At 45.3% G+C, this 16,968-nt stretch overlaps 1 protein-coding gene across 4 annotated transcripts in view; it reads left to right on the forward strand.

Moving 5' to 3' along the window:
• The window catches only part of TNIK (TRAF2 and NCK interacting kinase), a 413,295-nt gene that overhangs the window by 306,608 nt on the left and 89,719 nt on the right, over window positions 1-16,968 (forward strand). For all 4 annotated transcript variants that reach the window (XM_060298419.1, XM_060298420.1, XM_060298421.1 and 1 more), the window contains exons 10-12: window positions 1,366-1,541; window positions 5,833-5,899; window positions 9,195-9,399. In XM_060298419.1, coding sequence (XP_060154402.1) covers window positions 1,366-1,541; window positions 5,833-5,899; window positions 9,195-9,399 — 448 coding nt within the window. The remainder of the gene's footprint in view (window positions 1-1,365; window positions 1,542-5,832; window positions 5,900-9,194; window positions 9,400-16,968) is intronic.

A 16,968-nucleotide genomic window follows, 5' to 3' on the forward strand; every position in this document is an offset into this window, starting at 1 on the left:
CTGACCTTCAGGTGACCTTTACTTCTATGTAAAATAATTTAAAAGCTTGAACATAGCCTGGAAATTTAAGGAGGAAAAAATACCAGTAGTTCAGTACTACTTTAAAAACACGGAGTAAGGTGAAAAACTGCTTTGACCGGGGCAGAAATGGAGAGTGGTACGTATAGCAGTGCCCTCTCCCATTTGAATCTTGAAGAACACGCTCACCATTGTGTTCTGTGTGGTGAGGACACCTTTCAGGCCTGAAGGATATATATATACAGAGCCCACTGGGAAGTTTGGGGAAGCTTGCGGAAGCTTGCTTCGGGGATCTGCTCCTGTAACTCCCCGGTGCTCCACAGGAGGGCAACAGAGTGCGCAAAATGGATTCATTCCTGAGCAGGGTTGGGCCACGAGGAGGGTGAGCAGGGTTCCTCCAAGGTCTCCAAGGGTGATGTGCCCTGCTGACAGTGGGGCACCTCGGAAAGGCATGCTGTAGAGTCATGAGCTTAATTATTTATGATGCTGGACAATTTCTTGGAACTTTCAGACAGAACATGCATGCCCAACTCATGAATCATAGCTCAAGTCATCATTAGTATCTACCACGCTATGGACTTGTGCCCTATTCGCGGGTATCTCTCACAGCTTTCCCCTGCCCCTGTGCGTCTCTGGAACAGGGTTTATCTCTGAGGAAATGGTGCCTTTCTAGAAAGAGATAAATTTGCTTCTGGGTATGAACTTAATCCCTATAAGTTAAGTTTCCAAGTCTGTGGATTGATAGCAAACATACACATACATCCTGTTCTTATTCATTGGAAAACAAAGTTCAAAAGTGATTCAAAACTGCCAGTTAAAAAATTTGCCTAATGTTCATTTTACCATATAAGAATCCTGCTCATTCCTACATAATGTACTCCCCCTTACCTGTCCAACCCTGGTTTTACTTTTCCCAGCTTGCGTTTTCTGCCACATTTAGAGAACTCACCTCAGTGTCCCCTGACATATAGTATGCTCAATCCCAGCCTTAGTTTTTCTCTGATTTTCTACTTCCCTGAACTATCCTTTCCCAAGAGTGATTTTTCTCCTAATTCTTTAAGGCCCAGCTCTGGTTCCCTCATTCCAATAGACCTTCCAGGTGTGATTCTTATCGGGGTCTTTCTCTTCTCTGGTGCCTGTGGTCTTCTGTATGTACAAACTGTGCAAAAATGCTTTCGTGCTATGACTACCATACACTGCCTGAGTTGTGTGTTGATGGCAGTGATGCCTTTGAACCCCTTTGTGCCTAATAAATAGCTAGACCGACTTTGTGATTAGTTGATCCCTAAAGTTTGCTTTTCTTTGGATTATCTTTTAATCTATGGGTTCATCTCTTCTGTTCGGCAGGTCAAAAAAATTCCAGTCCTTTATTGAGAGCTGTTTGGTAAAGAATCACAGCCAGCGACCAGCAACAGAACAACTGATGAAGCATCCATTTATACGAGACCAACCTAACGAAAGACAGGTCCGCATTCAGCTCAAGGACCATATTGACAGAACAAAGAAGAAGCGAGGAGAGAAAGGTGAGACACACGTTTGTATTTCAGCGAGGGAAACAAAAGACCGAGTGAGTCATGGGCTCTTGAGGTATTGGAAGGTCGGTGGGGATTTCAAATAGGCCTGCATTGTTCTTTAGTGTGAAGGGCTGCCTCTGAGATCACAGCCTGCGGGCAACACTAGGGGGGGAGGCTGCTGAAATGGAATCTTTCGTGAAAGAATAGAACCTCGGGAAATATTACCTTTTCCAGGCACTGAACAAAAAGTCATGTTGAGTGATACTATGAAGTGGTTTAATACGACAAGTGATTTTCTTAATTCAAATGAATATTCATGTTTCGAAGACTCAACATCTACAGAAGACAAGCAACCTTAAAAAAATAAACCCATCTAGTTGACATTTTTCGGTACTGGCACTCTTCACCATTTAAGTTTTCGTGCTCTGAGACTCATTTCTAATTTAGTTATTTGGAAGTCAGAATGACTTTTATTACAGTCAAAGCGATATAAAAGAAGTTGCCAAGCTGCTATATGGAACGTCACATTTTCTTCTTTATAGATTCAAAAACTCTTTTCTCTTATGACTCTAGCTGTTAGACTCTACTACCTTTTCACTGCATCACTGGAAAAGACATGAGTCAAAACTTGGGGCCCTGGGACTGTGCCAAAGTTGTTTGAATAGAGACGCAAAATTCCTTAACTAGCATCCTGACCAAGGTGAAAACTCATGTGGTCTGGGGCAGGTTTTATGACTTAGCTGGGTAGGAAGGTAGGGGAGGTTGAGGATGGGAAGGAAAGGGGGGGATGCAGAGAACAGACAAGGTGAGAGCTCCCTGGTGGGAGGAGGAGGGGGCAGCTGGCCAGGCTGACAGTGAGGGGGCGATAGAGGGCTGGCCAGGTGAGCACTGAGCATGCGGGGGCCGGGCAGGTAGAGAGCAGAGGGGGAGGCCAGGGACCGAGGGTGGGAGGTACATGGTGATGTGCTTGGCTCCACTTCTGTACTCTCCATCTTTCTCCTCTTTTCTTCACGATCCAGACGGAACGGGGAGGGTGGTGGGCAGCACAGAAGAGAGGGTGCACTCCTTTTATTTGAACTTCGCCTCTGCAGTTAATATCTTCAGGTGGCAAGGTATGAGCAGGGTCCTAGGGGTGGAGTGGTGAGCCCTGTAGGGGTCAGGACTGGGCAGAGGTAAGCTCAGCAGAAGCTAAGGGAGGAGAAATCCTCGGTGAAGCTTTAAGGGAAGAGTTCCTTCTTTGCAGCCGGCCTCAGGGACGCAGGAAAATGTGTGATCAGGTTAGACTCAGGAACGGGAGGTTATGAAGCTAATCCAAAAAGGAGGCTCATCTTTAGTCGTTAGCGGCTGGAGACGGATGACGTATCAATCAGGGCCCAAGGAGTTGGGAGGGCAGCCCAAGCTGGAGGAACTAAGCTGGAGAGAAATAGATGAGTCGGGTCAAAAAGTGCCGGAACTGATTTTTCAACTGCTACTTATTAATAGTGGTCTTGGGCCCCTCCATGAAGTCAGACTTTTAAAGGGAAGAGTGTAGTGTTAATCCACTATACTCCAATATGAAATTAAAAGTTTAAAAAATAAAAAATTTAAAAAATAAAGATAAAGGGAATAGTTTAGGGCAGTGTGTCAGACATGCAGCCCATTAAAGGCCAACTTTTCTAAAAAGAAAATTTATTTTCCTGTAGGTGTATAGAATAGGTTAAGTACTCGGACTCTTCTTTTCAGACTCAAATTCTGAGTTCAAATTCTACTTCTACCCCTTAATGGTTATGTGAACTTCACCCCAGTTTTCTCATCTTTAAAATAGGAATGGGGGTATAATAATAATTAGTATTGTCTGGCATTTTTACAAAGATTAAATGAGATGATACATGTAAACTGCTTGACACGATGCCTGGCACATAGATGTACTGAATAAATGTAAGCTATCCTTATTTAGACAATTCTTATTGACCTACAGTTTTTCAGTACCGTTCAGGGTTACTTTCTGAGATCATGTGACCTCTGCCTCTGACCTGTGAGTAAGAGTGGGTAAAGCTTGTGCCTTGGATTGTTTTCACATTTGGGGGGCACAAACTCTAGAATGTGACTTAGAACTCACCACCCCATGAAAACAGACTATTTTTAATGTGTTCCCTCTCTGCAGGGTAAAGAGTAAGATCCTTGGGAGTAGGCTTACTCGAGAGTTGCATGATGATTTAAGGAACCTCATTCTGTTTAGGCTTCGAGCCACCAGCAACCTTCTTTTTTGTCTGCTCCCCAAGAAGGAGTGTTGCTCAAAATGAGACTTCATTCCAGTTGCTCGGTTTGATTAAATGACTTAACTTGCTCCTTCTAATATTTTTTCATTCTCTTAGTAGCTCTAAGACCAGCTTCTGGTAGAATCAAAAATTTTTAATGTGCATTGCTTTGTGATTTTTTTAACCTGATATTATTTTTTCCTTCAGATATGTTGATACATTGCTAATTTAAGCCACTAATATAAAAGCAATCACGCTGGATCCTGGTGGAGTGTTATAGTTGAGGAGATTGACAAATGAAATTTTTACCCTAGAGAGGAGAAATAATTAGATTAATTGTGTGCTTCTTTTCCTTGCTATAATTTACTTTACTAGATAAAATTTCTGCATTTTACTTTGAACTCTGTTGATTCATTTAAGGAAAGTTTGGAATGTTAAACTTGCAATGTGGAATACTGAAACACTTTATGAAGGTTCTTTACATTTTCATAAAATAATACTTTTTAAAAAGTAGCCTGAAAACTTCATACTTATCTAAACATGTGAAGCTAATTTTTACATGGTTTTTAAAAATACTCTTGAAGTCATCGTGCTATGGCTTCCTTTCATCATCCCTTTAATGGCTAAATAGTATGGAAAGCAAAATGTGTTTATGATCAAATTTCATAGTTCTCATCATGTGACTGCTGCCTCCTGGTGGTAACATAACCAAATTGCAATTTCAGTTTCTTTTCGGGGGTGTACAAATGTCTTAAAAGTTGTAATTACTAACACATAGCTATCAAGGGATGATAGCCCTGTGACAACCTCCCTGCTTAAAATGAAAAACTCCTCCAAAGTCTCCCCATTGCCTACGGAAAAGTCCTCAGCATGGTATATATAAAGATCATTAAGCTATATCAGACCTGCTGGGCTTTCTCACTCCATCTGCTTTCTCACACCAGCCACTCACAACTCAGTATTTCCTGAACATTCATGCACTATAATACTGTTAGCCTTACTCAGGTGGTTATGTTGCTTAGAATGCCCCTTTCCCAGCACTTTCAGCTGCCATCTGCCTAAAAAAGGGCTACTGATCTTTCAAGGTCCAGCTCATTTCTTCCTCAAAGACTTCACTGTTCCCTTCCCGCATTATGACCCATGGACTTAGCTGCTTTTTTGTCTGATATCTCATTGCTTTTTTTATGTAATTCTATTTAGTATATAATGTGTTGGAAAGAATGCTAATTATAAAGTTGGAAAAATTCTGGATTGAATTCTGAATCCAAATCTCAGATTTATTAGTCATATTACTAAACTGCTTATAATCTTTGCTTGCAAAACGGGTATTATGTTAAAGGATTGTTATGAGAAGTACATGAGAGAACATAATTATCTAGCATAGTGACCAGCATGGGCGATACCCAATAAAAATTAGTTCTCTTTCTTCATAATCATGGAGATTCTGATTATTTACTTATCTATCTTGACCATTAGATTCTAATCTCCTCCGAAGCAAAGACTCGATCTTGTTCGTTATGGCATGTTAACTTGCTTAATATATTAGGGAATTAAATGAATGTCCCCAGTGGGTCAATCAAAACACATTTAACTATATTTTTAATAGCACACGTTGTCAAAAGTTTCTGTCTGGTATTAAGATATCTAAAGGCAATTTGTGAGTCTATGTAAGTCATAATAAAATTCCTACGTAAAAAATGATTACTCCTTGTCAGTAAGTTAACAGTGGCCCAATAAAAGATTGGGTTAGGTGGTCCTATAAGGGGAGTTAACACAAACTGAAAAGTTATGTTTCAGCTCCTTGTCTTCACTTTTATGTGAATGCCAGGCATTAGGGAGAGAATCTAGAGTCGGCTGGGGCAGTCTTGGATGTTAATTCCACATGCTTAAATCTAGCTGGTGGGCACTGTTGGATCACAAGTCAGGAGGCCTGGAGCCTGTCCCAGGTCAGCATTAAGGACAACTCTTTGGGCCTCAGTTTACTTATACATAAAATGAGGGCATGAGCTTTACTGAGCTGTAGCATCTTTTTGCACACTAATATTCTGTGGGTCTCTCTTTAGATGAGACGGAGTATGAGTACAGCGGGAGTGAGGAAGAAGAGGAGGAGAATGACTCAGGAGAGCCCAGGTAGGCGAACAAGAGCTATCTTCTCAGTTTCACATTTTGCACTGTGGTTGTGTGAAATTCACGTCCTTTTGATTTATAGGTTCATTTTTAAGAATCCAGCAGGGTGGTCTTATTTAATTTATTGCCCACAAATGTACTCATTAATTTGGGAAAATTTCCCTAGGCAGACTCTTACAAGACCATGGAAATCAGGATATTCTTTATCTTGTCTTTTAAGATTTATTTCCTTGTTTCCTCACCTGTGTAACATGTAGAATGGGTAGGAGGCAATTATCTGGGTAATACAGGTCTAAAAGTGCCTAAAACTGCAACTCTCTGGAGACCAAAGTGGTATTTTTGGACTTGAGTTATCCAGTCCATTACTTCATACCTTTGAGACATTTAGGTGGCCACTGTCCTCGTCACATGGCGTGTGTTTTCAACACAGCCTAATCCAAGAGGAAACAGTTTCCAGGAAATCAGATTACACTCTAGAGGTGAACCCTAAATAGAAACGTCCACTCCCATTCCTGTTGTCATACGTTGGCCCCCAGAATCAAGTGCTGCTTTACTAGCATCATCCCTATGTGTTGAATTTCACTTGACTTTGATTCTGACTTTCTTCTAGTCTGTGGTCATAAGTAATTAATGCCAGTGTGCTCACACTGCCAGGATTTCTCTTTTGTAAGAGAATTCAGCTCGTGGCAGTTTGGTGAACAAGGGGCGTGGGCATGCACACCAGGGCGGATGCACTGTACATGTGAAGTGAGATTGCTGGGGGAAATGCACAAAGCAGAAGGATCACTGGGGTATATGGGTCCCCATCCTCTAGCCATCCAAGGAAGGGACCCAGTACTCAATAAGGAGCAGTTCTTGTACGACTGAGGCAGAGCTTCTGAACCAGGGCAGGGGCCAGTTCAGCCACTGCTGCTAGAACAAGCTAGTGCACTCCTTTTTCTGAGCTATTTCAGACCTGCCAAGCTGGATTATTGCTAAAACTACTGGAAGAGGATGGGATTGAGGTTACAGGGCCATCAGTTTTTCTCTCTTCACCTGTTACGGGAATTTTCAAGGTCAAAGACTGAAAGAGAAGTCTTTCCTTCTATCTGGACACTTAATATGTTTTCTTCCCCTCATTTAGCTGCATAAATATGGTGACTGCCAAGTAGTGACGTGGAAAATGAACATTCTTGTAAAGCAAAGGACCAAATGCCTTGTTTTCAGAGTCGTACGCTATTTTTCCAAAGCTCACCCAGACAGACATGTCAGCCCTTCTGATCACTCTCCACGGAGCTGAGAACCTCACCTTAACTAACACTTGCTAAACCGCATGTTTGGAGTCACTGAGTGGATGACCTAGCCATCTCTTCACATTTCTATAATTGTCACATGTCTTTATATCACATAGAAGATTATGTTCCAAGTCCTGTTTTCTGGACACATCTAATTAATTTTCATGAAATCCTGTAAAATAGAAAGGGATAGTGGTTATCTCATTATAGAAATGAGGTAACAGCCCAACAGTAGCAATCGGCTCACACACGGAGTTAATGATTCAGTCAGTAATACATCTCGGGTCACCTGACATTGATTCAACATCAGTTAATATTAATGGATCGTCCTCATGTGCATGGGAAGCTGGGTTCCCTAAGCCCCACCACCCTTGCACAGACCATGTGGCCTGAGTAGATAAGCCCCTCCTTTGGGGGGTTGTTTAAGGTTCTACACAAAGGCTGTTGGTTTTAAAGGAGGCGTATTAGTAGAATCCAAGCACTGTCTATGAACCACGCCTTTTGATGTCATTTTATGGCAGTATCTCACATAGCACGCTACCCACTCTCCAAGACAGAATGATCCCCTTGTCAACCACCAAACCTGCTCCTCCCCTTTCATTCCCCTTCCCGGTTTGCGTCACCGCCACAGCCCAGACGCCAAGAAAAAACCTGCAAGTCATCCCTCACTCCACACATTAGATCCATCAACAGGTTTCATTGACTCTCTCCCCAGATGCCTCCTCCATCGCCACCTCCCTGACCTGGTTAGTCTCTATCCCAGAGCCACTGTAGTAGCAGCCCAGCTGGTGACCCTGCTTGCCCTTGTACCCACTGCAGAACATCATTTATTCAGCTGCTAAACAAAGCTGATCGTGTTACTCTCCTGTTAATAAGCTTTCCACGTGTGGCTTCCCCAGCCTCATGCTTTTACCCTCTGCTCTGTCTCTGACTTCCTCTTGTACCCCTCTCCCTCTCATTTGCTCTGCTCTGGGAAGACTGCCTGGGCTTCAGACCCTCAAAGAGGCCACCCCTGTTGCCACGACAAGCCTCTAAACTTGCTTTTCCTTCTGCCTGAAAGGTTCTTCCCCTACCTCCTCGTGTGACGGACTCTGCATCATTTGGGGCCTATCTCCACTATCAGCTTCTGGGAGAGGTCTTCCCCGATCACCCCATCTCAAGCAGAACCCTCATCCTAGCCCCAGTGCCTTGCCACTGTCCGTTTTAAACTCTTACACTTTTTTGTCTTCTATAGAGCCTATTAATATCTGAAATTATGTTATTTGTAATACTTTGTCTGCCTAATTATTTGCCTGTCTCTCTTCCCCACAAGAAAATAACTAGAGGGAGAATTTGTTTAGCTACTGCTGTATCCACTAGAGCCTATTATAGTGCCTGCCGCATAGTAGGTACTCAGTAATTATTTAATGGATTTAGTTCAAGGGGAAGCTGCCAGAAAGATTAAAAGGGCTAGGTCTGTATGAGTAAGTAGGAACCATGTCCCTCCTCCTTGCTGGGCTGCAGAACCAAGGAGTCTGTAGCTTTGTGCTGTTCAAGGAGGTGATGCGGGTGAAGACGATGTACCCATCCAAGTAGATAGAGCAAGCTCGCTCACCGCTCCAGATTATTCATTTTTATTCGCTGGCTTAGCTCTTGCCTTTCTTAAAAGTGAAAATAAGCTGGCCTGGGGCTCAGGGCTTGCGTACTCACTACAGCCTTTAGAAATAGAGGGCGAGGGAGTGGTGTGGACGGTCCGGGAGAGAGGTGATGGCTTCAGGCATGTGACATCTCTGCGGCGATCGAGCGGCATAGGCATGCAGTAGTCACACTGAAGGCGAGGCTGGACGCGCGTCTGTTACGTGGACTCTGTTTCTTTTGCGGGGTGAGCAGTGGAATTAACGGAGGGTCTGAGAGCCCGTGCTTGAGCATGTGGCCTCTTTCCCCGCAGGTGGGTGAGGTACCCGCCTGGCTCGCCTCCGCCGGGACCCCCGGTAGCGAGGGCCCCGCCCTGAGCGGGAGCCTGATCTGTCTCTCCTGCCGCGCAGCTCCATTCTGAACCTGCCCGGCGAGTCGACGCTGCGGCGGGACTTTCTGAGGCTCCAGCTGGCCAACAAGGAGCGGTCTGAGGCCCTGCGGCGGCAGCAGCTGGAGCAGCAGCAGCGGGAGAACGAGGAGCACAAGCGGCAGCTGCTGGCGGAGCGCCAGAAGCGCATCGAGGAGCAGAAAGAGCAGCGCCGGCGGCTGGAGGAGGTGAGGACCCGCTCGGCCGCCTCTGCGACCCGCCCCTTGTGGCTGCGGTCCCCTTCCTGGGTGTCCGCCGTGGCCCGGGGTCCCGCCCGTGAGGTCGAGGCCATAGCCTGCTTGGAGCGCACACAGCTGAACTGCAAAGGAGGCTGCAGCCAGGCGCTCTTACAGGCGGGGGACTTCCCTTGCTGGGGGTGGTGTGACCTTGGCGTGGTCACATCAGGAAAGCAGGTGAAGGCTGCAGCCCCTTCAAGTCTTGCTCAGGTATCACCTTCTTAGTGAGGCTTCCTTGACCCCCTCACTTAAAATCACAGCCCCTCTCTACATCATGTCCTGTCGCTCTTCCCTGCTTAATTGTTTTTATATAGCTCTTATCACCTTCACACGTGTGTACTTCATGTACTTTCGTATATCTGTTTCTCCGCACTAGAATGTAAGCTCCCCGAGGATGGAAGATTCTTTTATCCCTATGTATCTCTACATCGTGTATCTAGACATTAGTGTCTAAAACAGTGACCATCACACAGTAGGCACCTCCTAAATATTTGTGGAATGAATGAACTAATAATATACAAGTGAATGAGTCAGTGACCAAGAGGTGAAGTATAGGTGTTGACTAGACCACAGTGAGTAGGCAGAGAAGCGAGACGTCAAATGTGGAAAAGCAGGGCCTGCCTATTGCTCCTCCTTTGTTACTCCTCTGAACACTGAAGAAAGCATTTCCCGAGTCCTTCCACACACGCCTTGGTACCCAGGGCCTGTCCCGTAGCTAGTGGGCAAGACTTGCCTTCACCAATAGGTGTGCTGTCCTCTGTGTGGGAACCCGTAGTGCCAGCCACACTTTCCTGCTTACCCTGGGCCAGGCTCTCACCCGTGTGGTCTTACGGATGTTTATTAAAGCCTCTTTCCCAGAACTTTGGTCCAGGGCCTCCTTCCTCTGCCAGATAAATCAAAACCTCTAGACAATTAGGAAACTGAGAGACCATAGCTGTTGGGGAAGTTGGATGGCAGATGAAAGCTTCACTAACGGCATGGTGATGGGGGAATAATTTTACAGTTCTCCCAAACACCATCTTGCCCCTCATTAACGGTTTACAGCAATTCATTTGCTCTGTCAGGTGGCCACTGCAGTTAGAGGGTGGTGAATTGCAGACTCCAGGAGCGGCTTGCTTTTTAAGTCGTACATCCAGGTCCAGCCTTCCTGGATCAGTGAGGGCTTCCGTTCCAGTTTGCAATAAATCCCATCAACCTCATTATGTCCCTAGAATATTAGTATGCAGACCGGCAGCAGTCATACCCAGCAGTTACAATTCCTGAGTGACTTCTGTGTGCCAAATACCGGGTGAGGTGCTTTGCTTACACCCAGGATGTCACCGCTATCGTGGAGTTGTGTATATCCATGATCTCTCGCGCAAAGTGTGCATATCTCCATTTAACAAAGAGGAAACTGAGGTGCAGAGAGGGGAAGAAATTGGTCCCACGTCACAGAGCCAGTACGTACAAAGCCAGTATTCACACCCAGGTCTCCCTTCTCCCAAGGGCCGTGTGGGCCCTGATGCACTAAGGGTAGATATGTAATCAGAGCCGTGAACTGTGATCCTCAGAACTGAACCTTATAAGCGTCTGCAAACAGCAGTAGGCAAATGAAGGACTTTCCAATCTAAGTAAGTCAGTCTAGGATGTTGTCGGAGGGACGAATGCTCAGCCCATAAAAGGTTTGAAGGTCACCTACCATCCTGTATTCTCAGAATTACACTATAGTAGACGGAGGCATTGTAGTGCTGAGGGGGCAGAAGCCTTCAAAGGCTCAGGCAAAGGCAGGGTGAAGGGAGGTGGGTGGTAATTAGCCAGCTCTCAGAAGTAAAGTACAAAGTGTAGGAGTGGAGGTGCCTGCCTCACCTCCGGTTACTCTCATGGGCACGAATTGAGATTCTCAGACAGGTCCTTGCAGCTGTGCCTCGGTGTCGTTTCCTCCCGCCCACCCAGGCCGGCTGCAGCCTCTTGGACCGGCCCCCCAGCCCAGCGCTGCACCATTTCCTTCAGTCTCTCGGGTCTCCTGAGGACCATGGCCTCTGCTGTCCGGATCCAAGGCTTACTCCTTTTAACTTCTGATCAAGCCTCTCTCCGCAGCCAGGACCCTCACAGGCTCTGCCCCCCAACCCTGCCTTTCCTGCAGCTTTCCTGATTTGTGGTTTATTCCTTCCAAGAGCATTTCCCGAGGCCCTCGCCTCACTGGAGCATCATGCCCTGGAAATCTGGACCATTTGCCTTTCCCCTGTCTGGCTAATGAGCTCCTTGCCTGGTGATTTGCTACACTTAGCTTCAGGCTAAAAGCATTTACCGAGGGCTTCCCTGGTGGCGCAGTGGTTGAGAGTCCGCCTGCCGATGCAGGGGACACGGGTTTGTGCCCCGGTCCGGGAAGATCCCACATGCCGCAGAGCGGCTGGGCCCGTGAGCCATGGCCGCTGAGCCTGCACATCCGGAGCCTGTGCTCCTCAACGGGAGAGGCCACAACAGTGAGAGACCCGCGTACCACAAAAAAAAAAAAAAGCATTTACCGAGTAACCCTAGAAAATCCCCTTGTCATCCCATAAAATGTTTAACATACCAGAGAATGCAAACACGTGTACACAGACACACAAGCACACTCTTATATGAATTTCCTTCTATTTTTTCTTTCTTTCTTTTTTTTTTTTAATTTTAACACAAGAACTCTTGGCCTTTGAACCTAGATCCTCAGTTGGTACAGTCTTTTCAGAGGATACATTGTATTGTTTTGGTTTTCTTTTTTTAGATTTTCTTCCTCTTGTACCTGGTTTGATCTATTTAAACATTATATGTTTTTTTTTCATCAAGTTGCTTGACTAACAATTTCTAACAGTTAGGAAGCACTTAACCATAAGACAGGTACTCTGTTCAGTACTTCATGTGAATTGTCTCATTTAATCCTCACAAGAACCCCCAGTCTAAAGATAAAGCAGCTGAGTCTCAGAGAGGTTAACAACTTGCTAACGGTCACGCAGCTTGAGACAAAACGAGGGTTCAAACCCAGCAGGTTGGACTCCAGAGCCCAGCCACTGTCACTGCATCTGTCCTGCCCCTCCCCCGGCAAGCCAGAGTCAGTGTGCTTTTCCATAGTCTTCACCTGGCCTCTGCTTCTGTGGTCTTTTACACTGAGAATTTAAGGATTTCTGAGCAAGGTCAAAGAAGCGGCACTCAGGGGGGGCTCATCTTTGAGCTGGATTCTGGCTCTCAGGCTCCCAGTCAGAGCTCCTGCCAAGGCCTCCTCGTGTCTGTTCTTTGGCTGCACTTTCTGGAGCCTCTGTCTGGGATGTTTTCAGGCTCAGTGGGGCACAGGCATCTAGTGGGGCACACCCTCTATGTCCCCAGCCCACGGGCACAGAAGGCGTGCATGGAGACACTTTGCTCTAGGCATCCATGTGCATGCGCCCTAGCTTCTCACCAGAAGCAGGAATGCTTGTGACCACAGGGCATCAAGAGATTTTATCCACTTTATCTTTTGATCCTTTATCTTGCTTCTATTGCGCAATACAGAAAAAAAGAAATACTGAATACTCAGATGACTGTAAGTTCTGAACCCCTAAGTAATGACTGTCCCCGCCGCCCGGCATTCCTCTCCCGCCTCCGGTCCTGCTGGATCCCATCCACGTCTGCTGCCCTGGCCTGTGGTGACCACTTCTGTTTCTGATACTGAGTAGGAACTTGCACTACATTGTCACGTAGAAACAGTTAAAGCCGGTAGTTAGGCTTGTGAACTTCGCTTCATTGTGAGCCAGGTGGCCTTGTGTAGGCATCCTGGGAAATACATTCCCTTTTCCAAATAAAGGCCCTTCAGACACCCCTTTGGTGACCCAAGGCTGTGTAGGTTGTAGCCTCTGACTTCCTCAGTGATCTCAGATGTCACCCCCGACCAGAGTTTCTAAGGAATCCCTGTCTGCCCTTTGCTATTTATAGGCAACCACGTGGTTTTGGCTAGGTTCTAAACCAGGATCTGTATATTCTTAGGACTTTGTACACTGAATGTAGTCATTTACCAGTTTCATGAAAAGGACGTGGCTTCAGGCCAATTAAATGGTAGGTACACGACACCGCTTTTGACCAATGATAAAGTACAATTTATAACTAAGTTCCAAGAATCGGATTAAACCCAGCTAAGATGAATAAGTCCATCAATAGTGAGAAGAAGTACATAGAGGGCTTCTTCTATTTTTATTCAGTTCAGTAGAAGTTTCTGGCACTTGGCCTAGTCAATGCACAACTTGTTTTACTCTCCATCACAGAGTTAGGGTCCAGGAATCAGGACCCTGAGGTGCTGGGGCACCTACTCTGGTCATCTTTTCAGAACAACCTTGGGCAGAAGATTGGTGGTGATGCTTGATTCTGCTCAAGAGTTTTGAAATGATGTTAGTAATTACTATATATATTTTTCAACTAGCTGAGAGCCTTCTTTCTATACCTTCATTGTGGGGAGTGTATCTTTGAGTCACAGAAATGAATCGCATTGACCCCAGGAGTACGAACCTGCTCCATGGTAGCAAGTGTTACTCTTCGGAGAATTGTATTCAGTTCTTTAAGCCACTGAGATCTCATTTGGTGCCTCAAGGCGATCATAACATCATCCAGTTGTAAAAACAACCAGCTCTAGCTGAAAGATATTATACCGCTTTGGTTCTATCATCAGAAAAAAAAAAAAGTTAAATACCACCAGTATCTTTCTGGCCAGTCGTAGTTGAGCACGGATGTACAAAATGAGAGCCTGGAGTCTAAAATTCCCTATAAGCCTCTAGCTTTTTATTGTGAGTGACTGGGGCTTTTAAGGACATTGGGATCAAGTGTTTGTTTAAGTGTATGGTAGAATTAAAACTTTTGTCCTATTCCTACCGGCAGTCACTTGACAAATTTAGTGCATGCATAGCTCCACTCTGCGGACAGCCATGCTGGACCCTGGGAATGGTCTGCCCTTGTGAAGATGAGATCTGTGAGGGAGACAGGCATTCAGCAAATAATCACCCAAATAACCATTTTCACCATCATTGCCAGACTGCTGTGGTGGAAAAGAATGGCGCACTAGGGGAGCAGACCACGGGGGTGGGAGCCTAGGCGGGTGTGGAGGCCTGTTGGTCAGCGTTCATCTGAAGGCAGTGAGGGGCACGCGGGCGTGCTAGGCAGGGAAGCCAAGGCTGGTCTTCGTAAGCCTGGTTAAGGAATTTCATATTTTGTTCTAAGAATAGTGGGAAGGCATTGATATGTTTCAACCAAGGGGATATGATCAGATCTGCTGGTTTTTTTTGTTGTTGTTTTTTGTTTTTTTTATGTGATCCTTTTTTTCTTACTCTGTATTGGAGTATAGTTGATTTACAATGCTGTGTTAGTTTCAGGTGTACAGCAAAGTGAATCAGTTATACATATACACATTTCCACTCTTTTGTTTTTAGATTCTTTTCCCATATAGGCCATTACAGAGTATTGAATAGAGTTCCCTGTGCTATACAGCAGGTTCTTATTAGTTATCTATTTTATATACAGTAGTGTGTATATGTCAATCCCAATCTCCCATTTTATCCTTCCCCCCCATCCCTTGGTAACCGTAGTTTGTTTTTTACATCCATGACTCTATTTTTGTTTTGTAAATAAGTTCCTTTGTGCCCTTTTCTTTAGATTCTACATATAAGCGATATCATATGATATTTGTCTTTCTGTCAGATCTGCGTTTTTGAAATGAAACTTGGGCTGCAGGGAAAGTGGTTGGAAGGAAGCAAGAGTGGTTAGGAGGGACCAGTTAGCCCAGGCCACAGAGGGTGGTGCTTTAGGTGGATGGTGGTTGGGTGAGGATTGAGGAAAGTGGGCACATTTGAGAGAGATGGAGCCTATAGCACATGCAGGATGCGGTGGTTGATCAGATGTCTTCCATGAAGGAGCGCAGGTGGTCACAGAAGGTTCTTCAATGTTAGGCTGGAGCGTCCAGGTGGAGGGCCAGGTTTGGGAGCAGTCGGATAAGATCAGTTTGGAATGTAGTGAGTTAAAGCTGCCTATGTGGCAGCCAGTGGTGATGCCACGGATGCAGTTGGATTATATAGTTAGAGCCAGAGAAGGGGTTGAGAATGGGAAGAAAAATGGGAATTATTGGTTTATGGTCATGGAAGTAGACATCGAGAGGAGGAGAGTCTAGGAACTAGACTCTCTGAGAACTAGAGTAGGGGAGGAGAAGCAAGCAGAAAAGACTAATAAGGATGTAGGAGAGTTGAATGTTGTTGCAGAGAAAACTGCATGTTCAAGCGGACGATGGAGTTACAGGACCAGCTCTGCAGAACGCTGCCCAAAGGAGTAAGCCAACAGCAGCCCATTGTTTCAGTGATAAAGAAGACATTTGAAAGGTAGTTTTAGTGTAGTAATCTCTAGAAATGTATCCGTTTCGTCTCTGCTTTGGAGAGAAGGAAGCAACCTGCTCGGGAAGTCAGAAGGTCTAGATCTGAGGGCCACCGTGCACCACCTGCCTGCCTGGGCGGCTCCCTAAGTCTCCCCAGAGCCCCACTTCCTAAGCTCTACGAAGAGGCTTCTAAGAAAGCTTGTTCCCACCACCAAAGTTGTTCTGAGGATTAACCAGGAAAATGGATGTAAAAGACCTGGCTTTGTCAACCGCCAAGAGCTAGACAGATCTCGCTTTCAACTGACTTGTCAAATCCAGGTTAAATGTGACTAATAGGCACCACTTGTGCTTCCATTTGGAGAACTTTTCATACTTACATGCTCATCCACTGTGGTCAGCTTTGCTCCCATCACTTCTCAGTATTCACTTTCACTCAGGGTGACCAGGCCAGTTTCACAGAAGCTGTGGCAGCTGGAGCCCAAATGCAGAAAAGCCACTGGTGGGTATGGTTACTCTTTGGGACCTCAGTAGTTTCTCCCAGCAGCTTTCAGACCAAAAAGGGGAAAAGGGAGATCAAGGGGAAACTGCAGAAGAGTCAGTGAGCAACAGAGCGTTTGGGGAAATTCTGCTGAAAGTAGTGTTTTGGCTGACGTTATCTTCCTTATTAGATGTAAGTTCTTTAACTTTCCTGTGCCTCAGTTTCCTCATCTGTAAAACTAGAAATAACAGTAGCATTTACCTCCCAGGGCTATTGTAAGGATTAAATGAGTCAATTCATAGAAAGACTTAGAACAGCAGCAACACTTAGAACACACTCAGTAAATATTAGTTGTTAGTATTGTTGGCGTGGGTACCTTTGGCTGAAGTCCGAGGTATGATTTCCAAAAGTTTACTCTTTTACATGCGGCAGTAAAACCTTCTTGAATTTATTAAAATAAATGTACCAACAGGTAAACTTTTATTCATACCTTGAGAAGAATATTTTTTTATAATACTGGTAGGGATTTGGTTATGTCATCAAGAGAAAAAATATATATCCAGTTTTTAAGTGGCTGGCTAGCAGATTAGTGTAGGGGCAGAGGACACCGGCTTTGAAGCTGTGGAGACCAAGGCTTAATCCTAGCTACGTGACCTAGAGCAAATTACTTGCCCTCTCTGACCCTCAGCTTCCTCAGATACACGATCAA

The sequence above is a fragment of the Globicephala melas genome, chromosome 4, assembly GCF_963455315.2.
Source record: "Globicephala melas chromosome 4, mGloMel1.2, whole genome shotgun sequence".
Lineage (NCBI taxonomy): Eukaryota > Metazoa > Chordata > Mammalia > Artiodactyla > Delphinidae > Globicephala > Globicephala melas.